This window comes from Balaenoptera borealis, assembly GCF_965194805.1.
Source record: "Balaenoptera borealis genome assembly, chromosome: 6".
Classification (NCBI taxonomy): Eukaryota; Metazoa; Chordata; class Mammalia; order Artiodactyla; family Balaenopteridae; genus Balaenoptera; species Balaenoptera borealis.
Window position 1 is genome coordinate 122,485,734 of NC_138863.1, and position 24,131 is coordinate 122,509,864.

Below are 24,131 nucleotides of genomic sequence, written 5' to 3' on the forward strand. Positions count from 1 at the left end.
AACTCTATTTCTGTTTTGTAGATAAGTTCATTTGTACCTTTTTTTTAGATTCCACATATAAGTGATATCATATGATATTTGTCTTTCCCTGTCTGACTTACTTCACTCAGTATGACAGTCTCTAGGTCCATCCATGTTACTGCAAAGGACATTATTTCATTCTTTTTTAAGGCTGAGTAATATTCCATTGTATATATGTACCACATCTTTTTTATCCATTCATCTGTTGATGGACATTTTAGGTTGCTTCCATGTCCTGGTTATGGGAAATAGTGCTGTAATGAACATTAGGGTGCATGTATCTTTTTGAATTGTGGTTTTCTCCAGATATATGCCCAGGAGTGGGATTGCTGGATGATATGGTAGGTCTATTTTTGATGTTTTAAGGAACCCCCATACTGTTCTCTATAGTGGCTGTACCAACTTACATTCCCACCAGCAGTGTAGGAGGTTCCCTTTTCTCCATCCCTCTCCAGGATTTATTGTTTGTAGATTTTTTTGATAATGGCCATTCTGACCAGTGTGAGGTGATACCTCATTGTAGTTTTGATTTGCATTTCTCTAATAATTAGTGATATTTAGCAACTCGTCATGTATTTTTTGGTCATCTCTATGTCTTCCTATACACTAACAATGAAACATCAGAAAGAGAAATTAAGGAAACAATCCCATTTACCATTGCAACAAAAAGAATGAGATACCTAGGAATAAACCTACCTAATGAGGAAAAACACCTGTACTCAGAAAACTATAAGATACTGATGAAAGAAATCAAAGATGACACATACAGATGGAGAGATATACCATGTTCTTGGATTGGAAGAATCAATATTGTCAAAATGACTATACTACACAAAGCAATATGTAGATTCAGTGCAATCCCTATCAAATTGCCAATGGCATTTTTCACAGAATTAGAAAAAAAAATTTACAATTTGTATGGAAACACAAAAGACCCTGAATAGCCAAAGCAATCTTGAGGGAAACAAGAACAAAAACCAAAACAAAAAACAGAGCGAGTGGAGGAATCAGGCTCCCTGACTTCAGGCTCCACTACAAAGCTACAGATATCAAAACAGTATGCTACTGGCACAAAAACAGAAACATAGATCAATGGAACAGGTTAGAAAGTCCAGAGATAAACCCACACACCTATTGTTACCTAATCTATGACAAAGGAGGCAAGAATATACAATGGAGAAAAGACAGTCTCTTCAATAAGTGGTGCTGGGAAAACTGGACAGCTACATGTAAAAGGAGGAAATTAGAACACTCACTAACACCATACACAAAAATAAACTCGAAATGGATTAAAGACCTAAATTTAAGGCCAGATACTCTAAAACTCTTAGAGGAAAACATAGGCAGAACACTCTATGACATAAATCACAGCAAGATCTCTTTTGATCCACCTCCTAGGGTAATGAAAATAAAAACAAAAATAAACAAATGGGACCTAATGAAACTTAAAAGCTTCTGCACAGCAAAAGAAACCATAAACAAAGTGAAAAGACAACCCTCAGAATGGGAGAAAGTATTTGCAAATAGAGCAACCAACGAGGGATTAATCTCCAAAATATACAAACAGCTCATGCAGCTCAATATCAAAAAACCTAACAACCCAATCAAAACATGGGCTGAAGATCTAAATAGACTTTTCTGCAAAGAAGACATACAGATGGACTTCTCTGTGTTCTCGGCTTTCTCTCTGTGCCTTAAACACTGCCGTGCACTCCAGCCGCCTTCAATCAAAAGTTGACCCCAGTGTCCTCCTGCTCTGTTGGAACAACCCAAAGTGCATTCTGCACCAGTGAGACTGAGCTCACCCACAGGGCCGCCCGGCTTGCTGATGCACCATGGATTGGACGCCCTTTCTTCCCTGCCTCATCTCCATTCCCCTCACCTGGCTTCCTGGGGTCATTTTCCAAATGAACTACTTACCCTGAAATCCCTGTCTCCTAATTGACTTCTGGGGAACCCAAACTAAGTCATCCACGGAGAGTGCCCCTGTCCCCCACCCCCACCAGGCATTGCTCCTGAGGCAGCCTTAATCATGATAACAGGGTCTCATTTGGATCCAAATTCTCACTCCTTTACATAAATCTCCTCTCATGAGCCTCTTTTTTTTTTCCTGCAAACTGGCCTCACTGGGGCCACTCCACATCTTCCTACAGTTTTTTACCTGTTTTGAAACCCATAGGGTGTTTGGTCAAGTTCCCACTTACTTTTCCACCAGGAGGTTCCCTAGTCTCTAAATAAATGTGCAGATAGAAGTGTAGGAGCCCTGGCCAGGGCCATCCAGCAACACCTAGGTCCTGCCCCACATGCCCAGGGGCAAAGTGTGATGTGCAGTGTTCCAGACAATAGCCTCTCAGTCTCAGAAGTCCTTTCCCAACCACAGGTCCTGTTATACATGCATGATAACCACACACTGAGTGAAGGTGCAGGAAGCTACCAGCATGTTTGTGAATGTTCTTTTCACTCATCCACACACAAAGTAAAATATTTATGGGGGAGTCTCTCTGCCTTACTCATTATCATCACTAGGTAGCTTTGTCCCTGAAAAATCTCCAACCTTGGCTTACAGAGGCCCCAAATGTTTAATAATTAATGGTGCAGCTAATCATTCATTCTAACTTCCCAGGCATTTGTGAGAATGTGCTTGTAGCTTTCTAAGGCCTCGTGTAAATGCAGGGGGAGAGCACACATCTTGGAAACCCATTCTCTACAGGGTTTACCTTAGGTTTTGTTGTTGTTGTTGTTGTTTTTTAAATGGCCAGGCTGAGTGTGCTTAAAACAGATTAGGCTTAACAATGCTATGTGTATGTGATTATTTTAGCTCTTGTTGATCTTGTACTAAATTAACTCTCTTTTTTTAGAATGATAGTTGTAAAATATCACTTAGCAGAGACCTGTATATAATCTGTTTTGTGCCCATTTCCAGTGTGTAACATCAATCAGGTTTCATTGCCCTTTCTGAGTTAGAAGTGGAAGTCAGTGTAGAAATTGAGGAATTTCTGCCTTATCTACAAGTCTTCCTGTTTCATGAGCAGAGCCTACAGAGCCTACCTGAGCATGTGAAGTTAGGTATAAGCCCTATGGTATATGGGGTTGAGCAGGGAGCGGGTCTCTTGTCTTACTTAGTGTTCTCCATAAGAGTAACTACCTGCTTGCTTAAGACCTCGGTCCATGTTGAAACCTCAGGCAGGGACGAGAAATCTACAGAATTGTGTTGGAAAACAGCCTCTCCATATAATCTGGATAAACTAGGTGACCCTTAAACCTGGTTTATTCTCTAGTAAATGGAAGTTAAAAATACTATTGCGGGGACTTCCCTGGTGGTGCAGTGGTTTAGAATCCACCTGCCAATGCAGGGACACGGGTTCGAGCCCTGGTCGGGGAAGATCCCACGTGCCGTGGAGCAACTAAGCCCGTGCACCACGACTACTGAGCCCACGTGCCATAGCTACTGAAGCCCACGCGCCTAGAACCTGTGCTCCGCAACAAGAGAAGCCACCGCAATGAGAAGCCCGTGCACCGCAACGAAGAGTAGCCCCTGCTGGCCGCAACTAGAGCCCACGTGCAGCAACGAAGACCCAATGCAGTCATAAATAAATAAATAAATAAATTTACAAAAAAATAAAATAAAATGAAAAAAAATTACTATTGCTGATTGCTATGAGAATCAAGTGAGACCTGAAAAAGAGGTGAAGTGTGAATTATGTTTCTAGAGAGAATTGCTATTATGAAAAAGAAGGAAGAAGGCAAGCATGCTTTGTCCATGCTGTTGAGAGGCCCCACAGCTGAGTGGTTAAGAAATGGGGCTTGGGGGCTTCCCTGGTGGCGCAGTGGTTGAGAATCTGCCTGCTAATGCAGGGGACACGGGTTCGAGCCCTGGTCTGGGAAGATCCCACATGCCGTGGAGCAACTAGGCCCGTGAGCCACAACTACTGAGCCTGCGCGTCTGGAGCCTGTGCTCCGCAACAAGAGAGGCCACGATAGTGAGAGGCCCGTGCACCGCGATGAAGAGTGGCCCCCGCTTGCTGCAGCTAGAGGAAGCCCTCGCACAGAAACGAAGACCCAACACAGCCAAATAAATAAATAAATAAATAGATAGATAATACTTTAAAAAGGTGCTAATAATTAAAAAAAAAAAAAAAAAGAAATGGGGCTTGGAGTCCCAGTTTTCTGGGTTTGAATCCCCTGTTCTGCCACTGACCCCTTGTGTGATCTTGGAAAAGCTGACCAACAATTCTGGCCTCAGTTTTTCCTTCTGTCAAATGGAATAATGATAATAATACCAATCATAAAGAGCTTCTGGGATGATGAGTGAGTCCATGTCTGCCAAGTGCCTGGGGCAGTGCCGTGCCCTGAGCAAGGACTATCCAACTGCTAGCTAGTATTGTGAGTGAATGAACACTCCAAGGGTGTGTAGAATAGGGGTGATGAGAAGAAGTAAAAGGGTTAACTGGGAGCGAAAAGAAGTGTCCAATCAAGAGCAAAGAGGGGTATTTCTGAATTCACAAATTTTTAGATTTCCTGGGAAATTGTAAGTCTGACTTTAAGTTTCCATCTGTGCTTAGGGGTGGGTGATTGGGGATCAAATTGGAGAAGACTGTCCATCTTTAGATCCAGAGGTGATTTCATGTTGCATTTTTGTTTGTTTGTTTATAATCATCAAGAATAGCATGTTGGATTTAAGCTAACCTGGACCATGAAACAAATAACGAATTCAACTCTTCTTAGTAAAATAGTATAACTGAAACTTTAGAAGCTATTTTCTCCAGTGTTTCCTAAACCACTCAGCATGTCATGAGCACCTTTCTCAAGATACAGATTTCCAGGTTAGGACCCTGCATAAGTTAGCAAGGAGTGGGCCAAGGAATCTGTCATCTTCACAGGCACTCCAGGTGTTTTCTGATGATTGAACACATTTGAGAATCTCATCTAATCTAACCTCAGGAGGAGAGCTGGGTCTAGAACCAAGGCTCTTGACTTTCAGTTCCATCTTTTCCCCCAAAGTGAAATCACACAGCATGTAAGGTATGATGTTTGGGCTGTGCTAAGAATAAACTAAGTTATAGCCTGCAAATCACTCTAGACCTTATGTTCTAGATGCTATCAAAACCTAAGGTGGGGTTACGTTTCCCTTAAAATTATAATTTTCCTTTAAATTTCCATTAAATTCCTTTTGATTCAAACTGCGGGGTTTATGGGAATTGTAGTTCATGATTATTTATATTGCAGTCACAATTACAGAGAGCACTGCCTTAGTTAACACCTGTAACTTGCCAAACGCAGGTACCTGTGTGTATGTTACACCTCGATCTAGATAACAATTCAGAAACAGAAAGCTAACGTGGGCACTGTGTGTCTTAAAAGGAACTGCGAATAGTATCTTCAGGCTACTCTCATAATTTGTGACAACACACTTATTGTTTGGTGGAAGGAATAAAATATTTGCCATAGCAACCATGGCAACCTTGGATGTCTTGCCTATTAGCTGTAATGCTGGGAACACCATCAACAGCAGGGAAAAGGTCCTTGGCAATTAGCACGCAGACAGTGCCCTTCCATTTTAAGAGCTTAGGCTGAAGCTACTGGGTTTGGAAAACTCTTAACTTGATGTGTTAATGAATGCTAACATCAACAATTTCATTTTTGTTAATTTTGGGGGGTGGTTAATAAACTAAGGTTTTTTACTGTGGGCAAAAGGGTGATGTGATTTTCTTTAGACAGACTTGAAGAAATATTTTTAGCAATAGTTTTTTGTTTTGTTTTGGTTTGGTTTGGTTTGGTTTGGGTCAGTCTCTTGTGATTTTATTCTTTGCAAGGAGGTTGGAAAAGTTCCTTGTTATTTTATTTCCTTTCTTCCATCATTAACATAATTTCTTATCATATGTAAATATGATAAGAATAATTAGAATAAATGAAGGAAAAACTCTAAAGCATGACTAAGGAGTCTAGTTGTGGACAATAGGGGGGTAAAGAGAAATAGTTAAGGTTTGAGGATTTTCACTTCAAAAATTGTGATGGTCACACAAAGAGTTCTGTATTATACCACCAAATGTCAAATCGCAACATATATTCTTTATGCAATAAGCCATGTAAAAATTGGTCTCAGTTTATAAAAGAAAGACATGCTGATAATAGAAAATGTTACATGCAAGGAGCATAAAAGAATAAAATCACTCATACTTTCATCACTCAGAAGAAATCACCATACACATTTCTTTTCTATCATGTTTTAATATTGTTGAAGTCATATAGTTTACACAGCCTTGTTTTTTTTCACTTAAGAAGAAAGAGGTCTCATGAAATAGGCAGGAGAAATTAAGTGGAAATAAACAGTAGGTTCAGAACAATTTTAGATTTCTTGGAAATGTAATATCTCCTCCTTCTTGGACCTCCCTGCCAGTTTTGAGAAGTTGGGAGAGGGTAGAATAGATTGGGAATCGTGGACATATTAGTGAAGACAGGGTTCATTGATTAAAAAAGTACTTGTGGACCTAGCAGCTCAGAATCTCTGCTCAAATGTCTCCTCCCGGTGCTTTTACCCCTTCTTGATTTTCTGGGTTTTTAGAAACATTTTTTTCTGTTACATAGTAGTCTCAAATAGCTGTGCTTGCATCCTGAGTTCCAGGTGTTCTACACTTGATGGACCTCAGTTTCCCCAACTATAATATGGGCATTACTCTATTTACTCTACCGGGTACTTTGTATGTATTAAGGTAGGTTAAACTGCAGTATCAAATAGATTCCACTACACATTGGCTTAAACAAAACAAGTCTTTAGTTCTCGTTCATATTGTAGTTTACATGTGGTGATGCGGGAATCTGGCATCTTTCCACGCTGAGGTTCTGCCGTCTTCTAAGTCCTTGTCGGCTGCATCCATCAGTGGTGAAAGGGGAAAGCAAGTGGGGAAGAGACCCGATGGCCTGCAGGTGGCACATCTTCCCACTCACATTTTTATTGGAGAGAACTTGTCCATAGGGCCACAACTCGAAAGGTACTGAGAGCTGAAAAGTTCAGTTAAGCCACGCACCCTCCACAGTCCTATTACTACAGAAGGAAGAGAGAATGGGTATTAGTGAATACCAGCAGTACTGTGTATTCATGTCTTGCAAAACACTTAATAAAAGACATTCCATGGTAGGGGATAAGAATACTTCTCTTTCTTTCCTTGCATTTGAATCTTGGCAGGGAAGTGAAAACAAAATGCCGTCAAACAAAAGTACTGTTGCCGAAATTCAGCCCCTGTACACCAGTGCCGTATTGAATCTCGGAGACAGACATTTGGGTGAAGTAGAAAGAGATAGCTTTATCACAGGACACCAAGGAAGGAGTCCAGGGCAGCTAGCGCTTAAAAGACCCGAATACCCTGAAGGTTTTCAGGGAAAGGTTTTTAAAGACAGGGTGAGGGAGGGGGGTTGTGGGGAGTGTGGTCAGCTCGTGGACCTTCTTCTGATTGGCTGGTGGTGAGGTCATTGGGAGTCGGCATCATCAACCTTCTGGTTCCAACTGGTCTGGGGTCTACATGCTTGTGGGCAGCATTCAGTTACCTTCTCCCACGCAGTGGAGGCTTCAGTATCTGCAAAACAGCTCAAAGGACGTGGCTCAGAATAGTATCTACAGTCCTTGAGGAGGAACTAAAGGTCCTTGACTTTGTTTAATGGCTAAAGTGTTATTATTTGTCTTCCTTGACTATTTTCCTTTCTGCGTTTTCTAATTCCTCTGATTAAATTTATTCTTTGACTACAGTTTTTCTACAGACAAAAGGCAGGCGGAGGACATTGGTGGCGGTCTATTCTGGGAAGGCCTCATAGGGTCCTACTCGGCTACAGTACTAGCTATTTATTGGGATGAAATGGATGAATGTGCCTTATGGCCAGAGTAGGGCCCATCTCTTGTTCTCTGCCCCCTTTGCCCACTCCCAGGTGATGACAAGCTATCTCTGCAGTGGGCAGCCAGTGGGGACTCAGAAAGTTCTCAGTACCAAGGAGGGGTCCAGTTGAGTCCTCCCGAGATGGCAAGAATGTAAACTGGGACATCACTGAAATGATTTTCAATGGCACAGGTTGAAATCAAAAGGGACTTAATGGTTAACGCCTCTAAATTAAAAATCTAATGAATCACCCAACCTGATGCCCTGAGCAAGGTTCTTAACAAAAGGCCTACTTTCTTTCTTTTTTTTTTTTTTAATTGAAGTGTAGTTGATTTACAGTGTTGTGTTAGTTTCAGGTGTACAGCACAGAAGTTATTCATAATATATATCTCAGTTATACATAATACATATCGATTTTTTTTCAGATTATTTTCCCTTATAGGTTATCACAAAATGTTGAGTATAGTTCCCTGTGCCATACAGTAGGTCCTTGTTGGTTATCTGTTTTATGTATACTAGCATGTATATGTTAATCCCAAACTCCTAATTTATCCCTCCCCCACCTTTCCCCTTTGGTAACCATAAGTTTGTTTTCTATGTCTGTGGGTCTATTTCTGCTTTGTATATATGTGGATTTGTAACATTTTTTCTTTTAGATTCCACATATAAGTGATATCATATGGCATTTGTCTTTCTCTGTCTGACTTACTTCGCTTAGTATGATAATCTCTAGGTCCATCCATGTTACTGAAAATGGCATTATTTCATTATTTTCTATGGCTGACTAATATCCCATTGTGTATATATACCACATCTTGTTTATCCATTCATCTCTCCTTGGACACTTAGGTTGCTTCCATATCTTGGCTATTGTAAATAGTGCTGCTATGAATATTGGGGTGCACCCATGGCATACACATTCGACAATAAGTCCCACTCAGGATTCAGATGTCTTGTGGACCCTTGGGTCAGGAAGACTAAATATGGACCTCTTTATACCTATGTGAAATGAAAACAGAAAACTTAGGCCACAAGTCTTCCAAAGAAGCAAGAGTTCATATTGATCTTCTGCAAAGTTCCAAAGTGTCAAATGATAAAATTCTGGGGCTCAAAGGCTTTGGTTACATGTTAGAATGTTCCTGCGTGTCAAACACATAGACTCACAAGGAGACCCAGGGATGGGGCCCTCTTATGTCTCTCTGAGATGTGGCATGCGCTGTTTCGTGGCCTGGGTTGGTCTCTCCTACTTTTGCTCTGTCTCACCTTGTTTGCTGGGGAAACAGCTTTCAGCTCCACTGTCACTGTCTCTAGGGCTTTCTGATCACCTACCTAGGCATTCTGTCATCTGTGCTCCTATTGAACCTTGTGTTCACCTCTCTGAAGGCTCTCTTTCACATCACATTACACATTTTTGTTTGCGTGTCTCTCTCTCCCCAGTATCGAGCAACCTCCTGGTGCTCAGTGAGCATCTGTTGAATGAGTGAACACTAACCTCTCAAGGGCATAGTCATCTTTGATCGTGCATCTTTGCATCCACAGCAGAATGTCTGGCCCACAGCAGGTTCACAGCACGTATTTAGAAAGAGCTAAAGATCAGAGAAAAGAAAGGGAGGAATGGAAGAAGAAAGCAAAGGAGGAAGGAAGGAAAGACCAGTCAGGAAGAGGATATAAGGCATGTTAAAGGTTAAGGTTGTAAAAAACTTAAAAAAATAGGTGACATTCCATTAGGAACCCAGAAGATGAAAACTGTAATAACTGAGAAAAGAGAGGATGAATCATAGAGGAAACAGCATTTGAGATGAATATTAAACCATGAAAGGGAATTTGACAGAGGAGGAGAATGAAAATTGGGTTGAGAATGTTCATTGCAGCACTATTCACTACAGGCAAGACATGGAAACAACCTAAATGTCCACTGACAGATGAATGGATAAAGAAAATGTGGTCTATATATACAGTGGAATATTACTCAGCCATAAAAAAGATTGGAATAATGCCATTTGTGGCAATATAGATGGACCTAGAGATGATCATACTAAGTGAAGTAAGCAAGACAAAGACAAATATCCTAAGATATCACTTATATGTGGAATCTAAAATACGATGCAAATGAATTTATTTACCAAGCAGAAATAGACCCACAGACATAGAAAACGAACTCATGGTTACCAAAGGGGAAACATGGGGGGAGGAGGGATAAATCAGCAGCTTGGGATTAACATACAAACACTACTATATACAAGATAGATAACCAACAAGGGCCTACTGTATAGCACAGGGAACTCTACTCAACATTCTGTGATAACCCATGTGAGAAAAGAATCTGAAAAAAAGTGGATATATGCATATGTATAACTGAATCACTTTGCCATACACCTGAAACTAACATGACATTGTAAATCAACTCTACTCCAATAAAATTTTCCAAAAGAAAGTACCAGGGGTTGATGAAGAGAGGCAGACATAGTTTGGTTACAGACACCTTAGTTGAACACTGTTTTGTTTTTTTTTCCTCTGTGAGCGGTGACAGTCGTGGCTCTGTGATATGCTGCCGCAACTCTCTCTCTCTGATCCTCTTCCAGGAACTGGCGGTTGGTCCCCAGCAGATTCCAGTGCTCAGCAGTGGCTCCAGATGGACCTGGGCAACAGAGTGGAGATTACAGCAGTGGCCACGCAGGGAAGATACGGAAGCTCTGACTGGGTGACGAGCTACAGCCTGATGTTCAGTGACACAGGACGCAACTGGAAACAGTACAAGCAAGAAGACAGCATCTGGGTAGGACAAATTTTCTCATCAGCTGAATAAAACTGAGATGCCCTCATGGTAACCAGTGAACATTTCTGTCCTTTTCCTCTATCCAGATTGCCGGTAGCTTGATAACTGTTGTGTACCCATTCAGAAATAATTAGACCATATCTAGGTCCTATCTGCAGCATGACGCCAGTTCCTAGGGAAATGAGGATGTCTGTTGCAAAGAGTTTAGTGTTTTCCTCCTTTTCCGGTAACTTGGGGATTTCACTGACTGGGCCTCAGTTCTTTCAGGGATAAAAAGAGAGCTACAACATGGAAGTCTGATCGTTGACAAGAATGTATTGGTTGACTGAGTATGTGTTTATTAAATATTTACCTATTTTTTTAAGCATCTTTATTGGAGTATAATTGCTTTACAATGGCCTGTTAGTTTCTGCTTTATAACAAAGTGAATCAGCTATACATATACATATGTCCCCATATCTCCTCCCTCTTGCGTCTCCCTCCCACCCTCCCCATCCCACCCCTCTAGGTGGTCACGAAGCACCGAGCTGATCTCCCTGTGCTATGCTGCTTCCCACTAATTATCTATTTTACGTTTGGTACATACATAACTGAGCTAATTGCATCATGACAAGGTATGTAAAGTGCCTGGTACATAATAAGTAAATATTTAGTAGTGTATATATGTAAATATTTACTTATTATGTACCAGGCACTTTACATACCTTGTCATGATACAGTTAGCTCAGTTATGTACCTCGACCAAAGTTGCCCAGTTGGTGCATCTTGGTCCGGTAATCCACAGCCTGGTCTGACTTTAAAGTCATTGTGTTCAACTGCCTCTATTCAAGTTTTGAAAACAATTAAAAGTGTTAAAAATACAAAACAAATATAAAATTTAGAATGATTCTGCCTTTATAAACAATCTGCAGCTTGGATGTAAAACACAGTTTGGTCCAGGTTATAAAAAAAAAAAAACTGTGCCTTCCACAGCCCTGGACCCAAGCTCTTGACCCCAAAAGGTGAGTGAAAGGCTGTCCCCAGATTACGAGGTGAGGAATTGGAGGTCGAGGCAGGGGCAAAAGGCACCCAGAGGAGACCTCATAGACTTACGCATCAAATAAAATAATGTGTTGGTTCAGGTCACTTTTGCTTTCGGGAAAAAACCTCACCAGATATTTACTTTTTTCTAAATGTACATAGGAGGTGAAGATTTAGCGGTTGCTAGCATTAGCTTTCCTTCTCATAATGTCCTTAATTGTTTTCCCTCTTAAATCAATCCCAATTACACTTTCAAATTGCTGCTGTTTGCACATACATTTTTCTGTATTGGTCTCACTCTGCTGGGAAAACAAATTCTATTTTATATTCATTGTTATTTGTTAATTGCTTACCCATCACTATTCGTAATTGAAAGTAATAGTAAACGGAGGATTAAGATTAGTTATGGCAGATTGAAACTGGAGAATATTATAATAGTCATCTTTATTCTGAGTGGCTTGTAATATTAGGTGGTAATATTTATGGAGAGCATGGGTTTTCTTCATTTTACAAATAGTCTTTTGGGGACTATTCTGTTTTTTCCTCAATTTTGAAGCCCCCATAAATTTTACAGGGTTTTTTTTTTTTTTTAGTTTGAAAAGAGGAATAAGCACACCTTCCATTTTGAGGCACAGTTTTAAGATTTTATGCTGACTTGAGAGGGACAAATAGATGTGGTGTTATTTATTTGCTTTGGCATTTTCAATCAGAACTGGTTGATTTTCAGATTGAAGTTTTGAGTTCTTTTGTCTAAACTTTTATAAAACCGTGAGTTTCATCTTCTTCAGAATCAAATGACCTGCTTTTGCCCTGTCCTGTGGGTCAGGATGTATTTCAAGAATGGACAATTTCTCTGGGCTTGTGAACAGCGGGCATAAGGCCTATTTTACTTTCTTGCCCCTGTTGGTTTGCCTGTGCTTCCACAAAACTCCAAGCCCCTTGAAGGCAGGGGCCTGTTTTCTAAGTCCGGTAGGCTCCATGCCTATTATTACTGGACACGTAGCCTGAACTACGTTTTGGATGGCTGTTACAAGAACTGCAGAATTATTAGGGCTTACAGAATTGGAGGGGAGGACACTATTCTCATGCCTGTCCCTTTCCTCACCTCAGGATAGCCTTGGCCTTTGGGAGGAGGCAAAAGAGGCTGGGCGAGCAGAGGAGAGAAGGCAGGAAACCGTTGTGCACAGGAAGGCAGTGAGTTCCAGCTAAGGCCTCCCCAGAGACACTTCCAATGCCTGCAGGGCCCTTGTGGGGGGGTGGCAGCTTCAGGACCAACCTGTCAGATGCAAACCCCAGGAGGAGGAAAGACTTGGGGAGGGGTCTTCGCCCCTCCAGTGACATGGGACAGGGACATGGTGGTAAGTCGTGCATACTAACAAGGCTCAAATTTTGAAAAACAGTGCGTGTCCCCTCGTATCACAATCGAGGGAACAAATGGCTACCGAAGACCAATTGCCCACAAATTTGTACACAAATGCCATTCCATATACATAAAAAGGTGTTATAAATTCTGGAGATTCAGGGTTCAGAGACCAACCCAAGCTCACATAACCAGACACTGGTGATGCCAGAATACAAACCAAGACTGATTCCTGACTATACTTGATTTGCAGAAACTGTACTTTCTATTTCTTCTTTTACTACACTTGAATTTGTTTTCTAATTTTCACAGAACTGATTTATCTTTCTCACCTTAGACTTTGCCAGGCCCACTCCAGAAGAAGAATGTTAAATCCCATTGTGTATTTCACGTGCTGCTAAAATTTAAAAGTGAGAAAGCACTAATACTATCTAACTATATCTCTATATGTTATAAATAGTTCTCAAACTCTCTAAAACTGTATAGGCCTTATAGAATACCCATCAAACAGAAACTCAGAGTATTTTACCAAACATTTCATGAACATGTATAAAATCTGACTTGTGCCTAATTTGCATTGGTATTTCCACCAGATTATGTTATTGAATGAAAAGGTTACCTTGAGAGTTTTTCTTTTCCTTTTAAACATAAAATGATAAATCAGACTATAGTTTCACCAAAGTTAATCCTGATAAACAAGATAAAAGCAATAGCCAAACAAGAGGGTTTTATAAAACTCTCTAAATGGTTTAACTTTTCAGAAAAAAGTCAGTACCCCAAAACATCAATACCAAGTATTGACTTAATTAAAGATTGTGTATCACAGAAATAGAAAAATCTCTTGAATGAGACTTTCACAAGGTCTTTGGAAGATCTTCAATTTTCAGATGATATGGAGTTTGTAATGTCTTTTAAAGTTGATTTACCAAGCAATACAACTATAGCATACCCCTTGGATAGGATATCAATTTGCTAGTACTCAAGAGATTTATTTTATTTTGCAAACTTTACTTCAGAAAAAGAATCCCGGAAATATACCTGCCCAATGTACAGTAGCAGATATTCATGCTCTAAAAATCCAATTTGCAGAGTTTCTGAACTGGCTTTGAATGCAATGTTCACGTACGAGGCCACCAAGCAGCCATGTGGTGATGCATTATGATTTATGAATAAGCCAGAGTCCTCACTTCACTAAATAATCAGGTGTGAAGGTGTCTCGGGGACAAACTTAGCAAGACTTTTAGAATCTTAGCACATCCAAAATCTCTTTCTGGTTGGCTTGTAGACACGCCAAAATAACACAAATATTAAGATTCGAACTCTGAGCAGCAACTTCAGCCAACGTTCAGTAAAGTGAATCAATTGATTTGCTACATAGGAACCTCTAACTCTTTAAATCCACAGAGACCAGAGTCCTGTTACCCGTCATTTTGAAAGATATTCCAGGAGAAACACTTACTGTCCCTATTATATCCACAGATTACCTTTTCAGTCCCGTGTCTCTTGCACGTCAGTGTTCAAACCCTTCATGAATCCGCCTATGTTTCCTGCATACAACACGTACATGTTCCAAACATACATTCTCCTCTATGGGCATTGCTACTTTCCTTTATATTCTGCTACTTATCACTCTAAAATTTCAAAGACAGCCTCCAAAGTGTGTGTGTGTGTGTGTGTTTTTTTTTTTTAATTTGTTTATTTATCTTTGGCTGTGTTGGGTCTTCGTTGCTGCGCATGGGCTTTGTCTAGTTGCGGTGAGCGGGGGCCACTCCTCGCTGTGGTAAGCGAGCTTCTCATTGCAGTGGCCTCCCCTGCTGCGGAGCATGGGCTCTAGACACACGGGCTTCAGTAGTTGTGGCACGCGGGCCCCAGAGCACAGGCTCAGCAGCTGTGGCACACGGGCCCAGTTACTCCGCAGCACGTGGGATCTTCCCAGACCAGGGCTCGAACCCGTGTCCCCTGCATTGGCAGGCGGACTCCCAACCACTGCGCCACCAGGGAAGCCCGTGTGTGTTTTAATATGAGACCTATTTTTATTTTTTAATTTGTTTTATTGAAGTATAGTTGATTAACAACGTGTGTTAATTTCTGCTGTACAACAAAGTGATTGTTATACATGTGTATGTATTCTTTTTATATTCTTTTCCATTATGGTTTATCACAGGATATTGAATATAGTTCCCTGTGCTATACATTAGGACCTTGTTGGTTATCAGGAGCCCTATTTTTAAATCACCTCATCCACATTGTTCCTGATTGATCTTGGGCAAGTTAATCAGGATCCTTTTCCTCTTCCCGTGACCCTGAAGTACATTATCTGAATATACTGCATTTTATTAATATCCAGTTTACAGTTTTCTCTTCTAAAATCATGTCGCCACTTCCCAAATATGTCAGCCATCTGGTCTTGTTTGATAGAATCCTTTGGCCTGGATGATACGATGGTCTCTGATTTTCTGTAGCTTTCTGGAGTCTGTCTATTGTGAAAGGGCTTGCATATGCTACTTAACACCTTTCTGACATAAAGGTCAGTTGAAACAATGGATTATACATTTAGGTCATCAGTTTCTCGATTTCACCCTTGAGTGCCTTCTAAAAGCTCTGGGAGAGGCTCTCTGATCTTCATGATTTGTACACATTTATTCTGCCAATTTGGCCTAAAACATCCTGAGTATTGATCACTGTCTGACATCATATTTTAAGCCTACCAATTTCAGAAAACTATTTAAGAGTGAGAATCTCATTACCATCAACATATATCTTTTCAACTCTCATGAGACACCAAACACCGTGCTGTGTATTGGGCATAACAAGGGGCTTGAAGGTGTGATTAATCCCTCCCATGAATACACAGAACCATTAAGGACATGCTGCAACACAGCCTATGTGTAAAAGTAGCACCAATGGCAGTTCAGATACACGAAGCTGTCAAGGTGTGCTTGGGGGTATATGGGTGGAAGCTGCTTTGATGAGTGGAAAAAGCAGGGACCACGTTTAAGTTCCTTTGGCTTCCTGGAAACTACAAAATATGGTCTGCCTAATAAAAAATCCATAAAGGTAAGAAGGCAGAAAGAGGAAATGGTGGGGAAGGAGGAGTGTTCAAAGCAGGAGTGTTACCTAACTGAACTTGGGTCCCCTTGCCCAGTGTGCAGCAAAGCCCATCTACTGACGCTGGGTTGTGATGGAGGAAAGTACAGTGTTTATTGCAGGCGCCAAGCAAGGAAAACAGGCAGCTCATGCTCAGAAGACCTGAAGTCCCCGGTGACTTTCAGGGAAGTGTTTTTAAGGACAGTGTGAGAAATATGTGATCAGCTCATGTACAGTTCTCCATCTGGTTGATGGTGAGGAAATAAGGTGATGTTCCAGGGTTCTCAATCATCAACCTTCTGGTTCCAAACTGTCTGGGGTCTACACACTGGTAGTCAGCATGCAGTTAACTTCTTCCACCTGATGGGAGTTTTAGTATCTGCAAAATACCTCAAGGATATGACTCAGGATGTTATGGCCCTTGAGGAGGAACTAAAGGCCCTAGACTTTGTTTTATGGCTAAACTATTATTATTATTTTGTCTGGCTTGACTGCTTTCCTTTGTTTCTGCATATTCTCACTTCTCTGATTAAATTTGTTCTTTGGAACTCAGGGAAGGCCTAGGTGGCTAAGGCTTTCCTACAAACAAGAGTGGGGACATGGGGGTCTGTCCCCAGGAAGGCCCCACAAGGTCCTGCTTGGTTTTAGGAGAAATGCTATTAGCAAAATCTTAAAGGAAGATGTATAGGTATCGAAGACAAACAAATTAATAAATTTAGATACAAGATTTCCCCAATCAGTTATACAAGGTAAACCTGGAGAATGAAGCTTGCTAGAGATTGTAAACTACTAGTATCACCATATCTTCTTTGGCTACAGACCAAAGCAAGTAAGTCATTGTGTGTTCCTCATTTTGTTATAACATTTTTTTTTGTTAAATCACAAAGACTACATATAAGAAAATACTATTAAATACATTTTTCATAATTTTGTTAATAGTTTTGTCCTCTACTCTCTCTCTTGCACAGATATACACCTAAGCTTTTAATACAGCTATTCATTACCTAGTTGGACATCGTTAAAAACTCTTTTGAGAGCTTGGCATGATCAGAATATTGCCCCTGATTTAATGGAGACCATCAATGCAAGAGCGAGTTATCACCATGCACCAAGTCAAGGTGAAGGGAAATGCAGAGGCTTTTGATTAGGGTCAGATTCCAGTTTTACCACTGGTTACTCATATGGCCTTGAAAATGCTACTGAACCTCCTTGGAATGATCATTGTTTCCATCCATGGCAAGTATATATTTAGAACCTTCCAAACCCTTTGCATCCATTTCTTTACACTCCCCTGCTCAGAACCCTTGGTTTATGGGCTGCCTTGTGGAAATACACAGCAATAAACCCTGAGCTTCACTATGGATCCAGTTCAGACCAGACAAGTAAAAGTCTTCCAAGCTTAATACATATTTCCCTTGAATCATCCTCCTGGTTCTGTGCTAAGCACTTTTGTTGACCTTTGATTCTCTTATCACTGGATGAAACTCTGCAGAAATGGGGACAGAGAACACCTGCCCAATCAGCATTGTGGAAGCAACAGCTGGTCTTTACCCCAGAATCAGCAGGCTCCCTCCAGCCCTCTGGCTCCACACTTAGCCCTTGAAAGTTCCTCACCGATGTCCATCTGTTTTCCCTTCTTAATGTTAGAATTTGCTGAAATGTTTCAGAGAACGTCCCAACATGGGGCCTAGCCTCTTTAAGGAGTAAATACCTTTCACACATTTGCATATGTAGCATTTAAACACATCACATGGACAGAAGTCAACATGTAGTCTTCAGGATTAATATTCATATGGACACTTTCTCGGGGAGAGCAGATGTTTGCAGTCTCCTACAAACTGGTTGCATTTGTAATGAGAAAGGATCCAGCAGCTGATCTCAAAGCAAGGAGGATGATCTGCTTAAAATTAATTCTTCTAAGCCCACTGCTATTAAATGAATCTTATTGTTAAGGTACTTAGTGATTCACAGGAAACTTGACTCATAATTGTATTTCCAATATGTATAAACCAGTTAGGTTTTAGAACTACCCTCCTCAGATCAGGAGAAATTGGAGTTAATATCTCAGCTTTAACATGTGGCAAAGCATTACATTTTCTTATGTAAATATATTGAATTTTGTTAGCTAGGTATAATGACTACGAAGAAGAAATCTTAGCTACCCGTTATTCATTTAGTCTTCAACTACCATGACTTCTTTTTTCCTTTTTCTTTTTACATAGATTATCTCAGGTTTTAAGTCTGATAGCTAGATATTCTGTGACTTTGATAAATAACTAAAACTCTAGAAGGCTCAGTTTCCTCCTCTGTTAAGTTGGTATAATGAATGTACTTAGCGCATGTGATCTGTAAAGGAGAGATTCTCAAAAATGAATGTGTGTCAGAAACCCCAAGGGGCTTATTAAGACACAGATTGCTGGGCCGCACCTGCAGAGCTTCTGATCCAGTAGGTCTGGGAGGGGCCAAAAATTTGCATTTATAACAATAGCTTAGGTGCTGCTGGTGCTCCTGGTAAAAGGACCTCACTTTGAGAACCACTGTGTAAACTATAAATGGATGAATGCCTGTAAGCTTTACAATATCTAGATGTATAACTGAATCGCTTTGCTCTACACCTGAAACTAACACAACATTGTAAATCAACTATACTTCAATAAAAAATTATTCAACTAAAAAAAATCAAATGGGAGCCTCAGATCATAAATAAATAAATAAATAAATAAAGGATATAATTACTATCCCTATTAGAGGTAGGTGCATGTGATACACCTGGTGAAGATACCCAGAGGACCCTACCTCTCAGTTTTCTTTTGAGTTTTGCATCCAAAATGGAAAGCAAGCTTAATAAGTCAGGTTTTCTTTTTTTTTTTTTAATAAACTGAATACTCAGTGGAGAAAGTAAAATCTCCTTTTGGTTACAGGCAAACATAGTTACCCACCCAGGCTCATTAAAGGCAACTAGCTAGGAGTCCTGTTAGCAGACAGAAGAGCTGGAAGAAGAGCCTAGGGGAGTTACTGATGCCTAAAACAAAGGGCTCTAGTCCAAAGTCTGAAGCCCCAGGTGTCTACTTGGCTCTAGACAGATGGAAAGAGTCCAGGCTGGCGGGGACCTCAAGGAGGCTAAGAGTCTCTCAAGTGCTTTTAAAAAGTCCAAAGGAAAGTAGGCTTCATTAAGTTTATTATTTTAATGATAGTGGTTGATATTAAGGAGAAAAGCATAACGTGGTAAACACAAGTTTCTATTCCTGTTAAGTATGGTTGCCAGTTTTGTTGACCTCAATGTTAACAAAAGGAGAGAGCTCAAGGAGTTGGTCTCGTGTTTCGAATCTGACCAGTTGCCATTGTTCATGTGGGGAAGGTGTCCTCCCACCACTGCTGCTGTGGTGGCTCTCTGAATTCCAGAGCTGAATGACAGCACTAAATTTATCTAGACGCTAGCCTTGACAATAATTCTCTAATTTAAGGACTCCAGAATTATTTGGAAATGAAATATCAAGTCCATAAAGAAAAGGAACAGTGCTTTTTTGTTTTGTTTGTCTTTAACTATTTGAAGGAGAGAAAAAGAGTCTGAAAAATTGGGCTGAAATTATTTTGACCTGAATATCATAGGTGCTTCGTTGTGCGGGAAGGTTGTGTGGGAACAACAAAAAATCTGTACCAGAGAATCACGGACCCCTAGCATCCTGTCTTATCTGCTTGTAATTTAGAACATCAAACATCTGCTAGGCACATTCTGCATGCAATAAATTAAGAAGACTTCAAGAGTAGAATGTAGAAATCCTTAGAGGTGGGATAAATACATGGAAAGGTACACAGTGAAAGGATATGTGCAGATGGGCATACAGATGAGAGCATGAAGTGTCTGACTTGTCAGTATAATAAGTGCTATGAATTTTTTTCCCATTAGCTCTTTTGATCTGGCAATAGTTCATCCACCATTTTGTCCTATCTGTCCCCGTTTGTGACACACTGAAATAACTGAGGGCCAGGATCCCATTAATGGACTGTGAAACCAAGTAGAAGGAGCTGATAAGGACCAAGGAGATAAGGCTGAACAAGGTAGTGCCATATTCTAAACAACTCATCTGCCTGTGTGTGGTCACATCTGTGGATAAGAAAGACTCTGAGTGTAGGTGAGAGAAAGGAGAGCCCTGAGTAGGGTAGGAATCCACGGCACACATCCACTCTTTGATTTTATTATTTTATTGTATTTCATTTTATTTTATTTATGTATTTATTTTTATTGAAATATCGTTGATTTACAATGTTGTGTTAATTTCAGGTATACAGCAAAGTGACCCAGGTATATACTGTATATACATATATATATATTACTTTTCAGATTCTTCTCCCTCATAGGTTATTACAAAATACTGAGTATAGTTCTTGTGCGGTACAGTAGGTCCTTGTTGATTATCTGTTTTATATATAGTAGTGTGTATCTGTTAATCCCAAACTCCTAACTTACCCCTCCCCACCTTTCCCCTTTGGTAACCATAGTTTGTTTTCTAAGTCTGTGGGTCTATTTTTGAGTGGGGATGCCTTTCTGCCAAAAATTTCTATGCCTGGGTCTCTCTACCAGCCTCCCCTACCTGGTGCATAAGTCTGTAGGTATTGTGTTTCAGACATCGTGTTCACATGAGTGTTGTAAGTGCGTGAGAATTTAAAAAGGATGTGGATGTACCAAGCCGTAGCTTGGGAGGGGCACCCTAAGCCACCTGAATAAACAGAATATTTGGGGAAGATCCTGTGCTTTCCATCCATGCTCTATCTGGAGGTCCACCCCTGGATCCCCATTCCATCAAGTTGGCTGTAGGTGATAAGAGCTACAGAAAGAGAGCAAGGAACACACATTTTAAATTAACTATACTTTAATAAAATAAATTTTTAAAAAAATGAGGCAAGGAAACTTCAGGGAAGAAACAGATTCGGGACCTAGGAGGGAACAGGAGTAAGGACTCAAGAAGATCTGCACGGTGTTTAAGGCACCTGATTCAGAATCGACCCTGTCTTGTATGACTTACAGAACATTTTAAGAGAGGTACCAAATAGAATAAACACAGGATTTGTAATTAAGGAATCTATATCCCCATCCAGTCCCTTTGTCTAATTGATGTGTGCATCTTCAGGACCACTTAACCTCTCTGAGCCTCTAAGGATGTATCTTATTCAAAGGCATGCATCTTGTCCAGGCACATAGTAAGTCTTCAATAAATACTGGCTGTGAATAAGTAAATACTATATCATCTTCAACACATACTCACTGAGTATGTATTGTGACAAGTCACAAAATTGAGTTTTGGAAAAAATACATATACTATCCTTTACTTTCCCAGAAAATAACAGAAATGCCATCTGTTTGGCTAAAACACAGGACTTGTGTAGGAGATAAGGCAGGACAGGTATGTTGGCTGATGCATCTTCTGGGCTTGTTCAGGTAAATTCCTTGTTTATCCCTGTTGTTCTAATGTAGTTTTTAATTGAGTCCCTTTTCACTCTCAAAAATGGTTTGGTTTGGATGATAATTTTATGGTCAATGTACTTCTAGGGACCATTAATTCAGAGGAAGCAAATTATAATAAACTCAGGAGTAAAGAAGACTAAGAACATGTAGTATCTTCTGAATGTGTTGGACAAGAGAACAGGTAATGATATTAATTGATGTTGGATGACCCTTATCTAAATGTTAATTCAGGAGATGGCCAGCAATGATACTTTAAGAATTTAAATTTTAAGTATGATGACAGGGCTACCAATGGATAAAACTTTTTTTTTTTTGTAATCCTCCAATTATTTTACAAGTTCAAGGAATCTATAGAACCTTAGTGTGAGCAATAAGGCAGTAAGTACTGAAACCCTACTTTCTAAGAAGTTCCTGGAGGAAGCACATGAAGACAAACAAGGAGGGAGCTTACTTGCCTCAGTAAATTTTTGCTGAAGACAGAATGAGTTTATCTGAGGAAAGAAACCCAATAGAATGTAGATCAGCAAATAAGAGAAGAATGTACTTGGTTTAGAAGCGTCAAAGGATCCAAGTCACTCTTGTATTCAGTGAAAGTGTAGGTAGGGGCACATGATTATTAAACTGTCTTTTTTGGGCCACTTTTTACCTTGCACACAGACTTGTAGAGGGTTAAATAGTGTCCCCCCTGGGACCTCAGAATGTGGACTTTTTTTGGAAATAAGAACTTTGTGAGTGTAGGTAGTTAAGGATCTTGAGGTGAGACCATCCTGGAATTAGGGAGAGCTCTAAATCCAATGACTGGCATTCTTATAGACACAGGAGAGGACACCAAGAAACACGAGGAAGATCAGATAAAGATGGAGGCAGAGACTGGAGAGATGCTGCTGCAAGTCAAGACACCAAGGATGGCCAGGAGCTACCAGAAGCTAGGAAGAGGCAAGGAAGGACTCTTCACTAGAGCTTTCAGAGAGAGCATGGCCCTGCTGACACTTTGATTTTGGACTTGTGGCCTCCAGAACTATCAAAGAATAATTTTGGTTTAAGCCACTTCGTTTTGGTAATTTAAGTAGCAACCCCCATCTCATGTACAAGTCTGTGGATTCTGCTATGATCTCACATATGCATCTCTGAGTTCTTCCTCTACTGAGGAAGTGTAGACACTGAGCATAGCAGCTCCTATATAACAACCTCTCTTATTCCTCCACAGCTCCTAGCAGAAATGCTACAACTTGTTCAATACAGCCATGACTTTCTGTGCCTTGTAATGCTTTTCCATCTTTCAGCCTTTATTCATCCATCACCTGGAATTCTCCTTCAATCCGCACCATGTCCCCTCAACACATACATTTCCACTTCTGCAGATTTTCTCTCATCTTTTACGATCCAGTTCAAATATTATCTCAGGCCCACAACGACACGTCTCCTGGATCAGTCACTTCAAGTAGAAGTGATCTCTTGCATATCTGTCCTCCCTTTCCTCTTTGTTGGGTCACCTCTTAGGACTTAGAGCAATTCTTCTATTTTGTTGTAATCCCTCCAAGTGTTGATCCATTTGAGTTAGTCTTGTCCAGGAAACTGAACAGGGTGATTTTGGAAGATGGAACCCAGTCTGATAGGGAACTCCATCTCTCTACTTTGACTTGCACAAAGTTTGGGGTTAGTAAATGCAAACTCTTACATATAAGATGAATAATCAACAAGTTCCTACTGTACAGCACAGGGAACAATATTCAATATCCTGAGATAAACCATAATGGAAAAGAATATAAAAAAGAATGTATATTTGTGTATAACTGAGTCACTTTGCTGTACAGTAGAAATTAACACAACATTGTAAATCAACTATACTTCAATATAAATAAATAAATAAATAAATAATCCCCCCAAATAGTAACATGTTGACTATTTGCCCTGGTTGCCTCATTCCACAGTGCTAAAACTGAAATATTCTCTAAAATTACTTTTCCATCGTTAGAAATTTGACTTGAAAGCCATGCAATTGATGCATTTGCTAGGGATTATCTCTTGCCCATAGCTCATTAAAGCTGTCCTTCCATAGCACACATATTACTAGGAACAGCCATATGGAAGCCCCCAAGTGAAAAAGTGACCCATGCAAATGGCTTGGCATGAGAAAAACACCCACAGCAATGCAGTCACGTGATGACTCTGAGGTGTGGGCAATGAGTGAGCTAACTTGGAGGAAGCAGCCAGAGTTGTCAGGGGGAAGAAGAGGGTGTGATGCCTCATTAATTTGTTCTTAGCAAACAATTTTCAAGGATTTGCCACAGCGTGATGCTCCAAGAATATGCTCTTCGTACATGACCGAAGATGATATGACAGGCATTTCAAAACAGTAATTGTTGGATTAATGACACTGCTGAGGAAAGAGGATTCCTTATACCTAAGTTGGAAGATTGTGAAAAAGTTGTCTACCTGGGTTACAAGGTGGCAATTGGGCAAAACGGCTGGGCAAATGCAAGATGACACTATGGTACCTCTTCAGATGTCTTAGATATACAGAACCTTCTCTCACCC

The 24,131-nt window shown here is 40.4% G+C and overlaps 1 protein-coding gene and 1 long non-coding RNA gene across 2 annotated transcripts in view; one reads left to right on the forward strand and one right to left on the reverse strand.

The window, feature by feature from the left end:
• CNTNAP5 (contactin associated protein family member 5) overlaps positions 1–24,131 on the forward strand; it is an 862,652-nt gene that overhangs the window by 230,865 nt on the left and 607,656 nt on the right. The window contains exon 3 of the mRNA XM_082397815.1: positions 10,469–10,662. Coding sequence (XP_082253941.1) covers positions 10,469–10,662 — 194 coding nt within the window. The remainder of the gene's footprint in view (positions 1–10,468; positions 10,663–24,131) is intronic.
• LOC309631478 overlaps positions 1–24,131 on the reverse strand; it is a 571,739-nt gene that overhangs the window by 130,156 nt on the left and 417,452 nt on the right. The gene's annotated exons all lie outside the window — the stretch shown is intronic.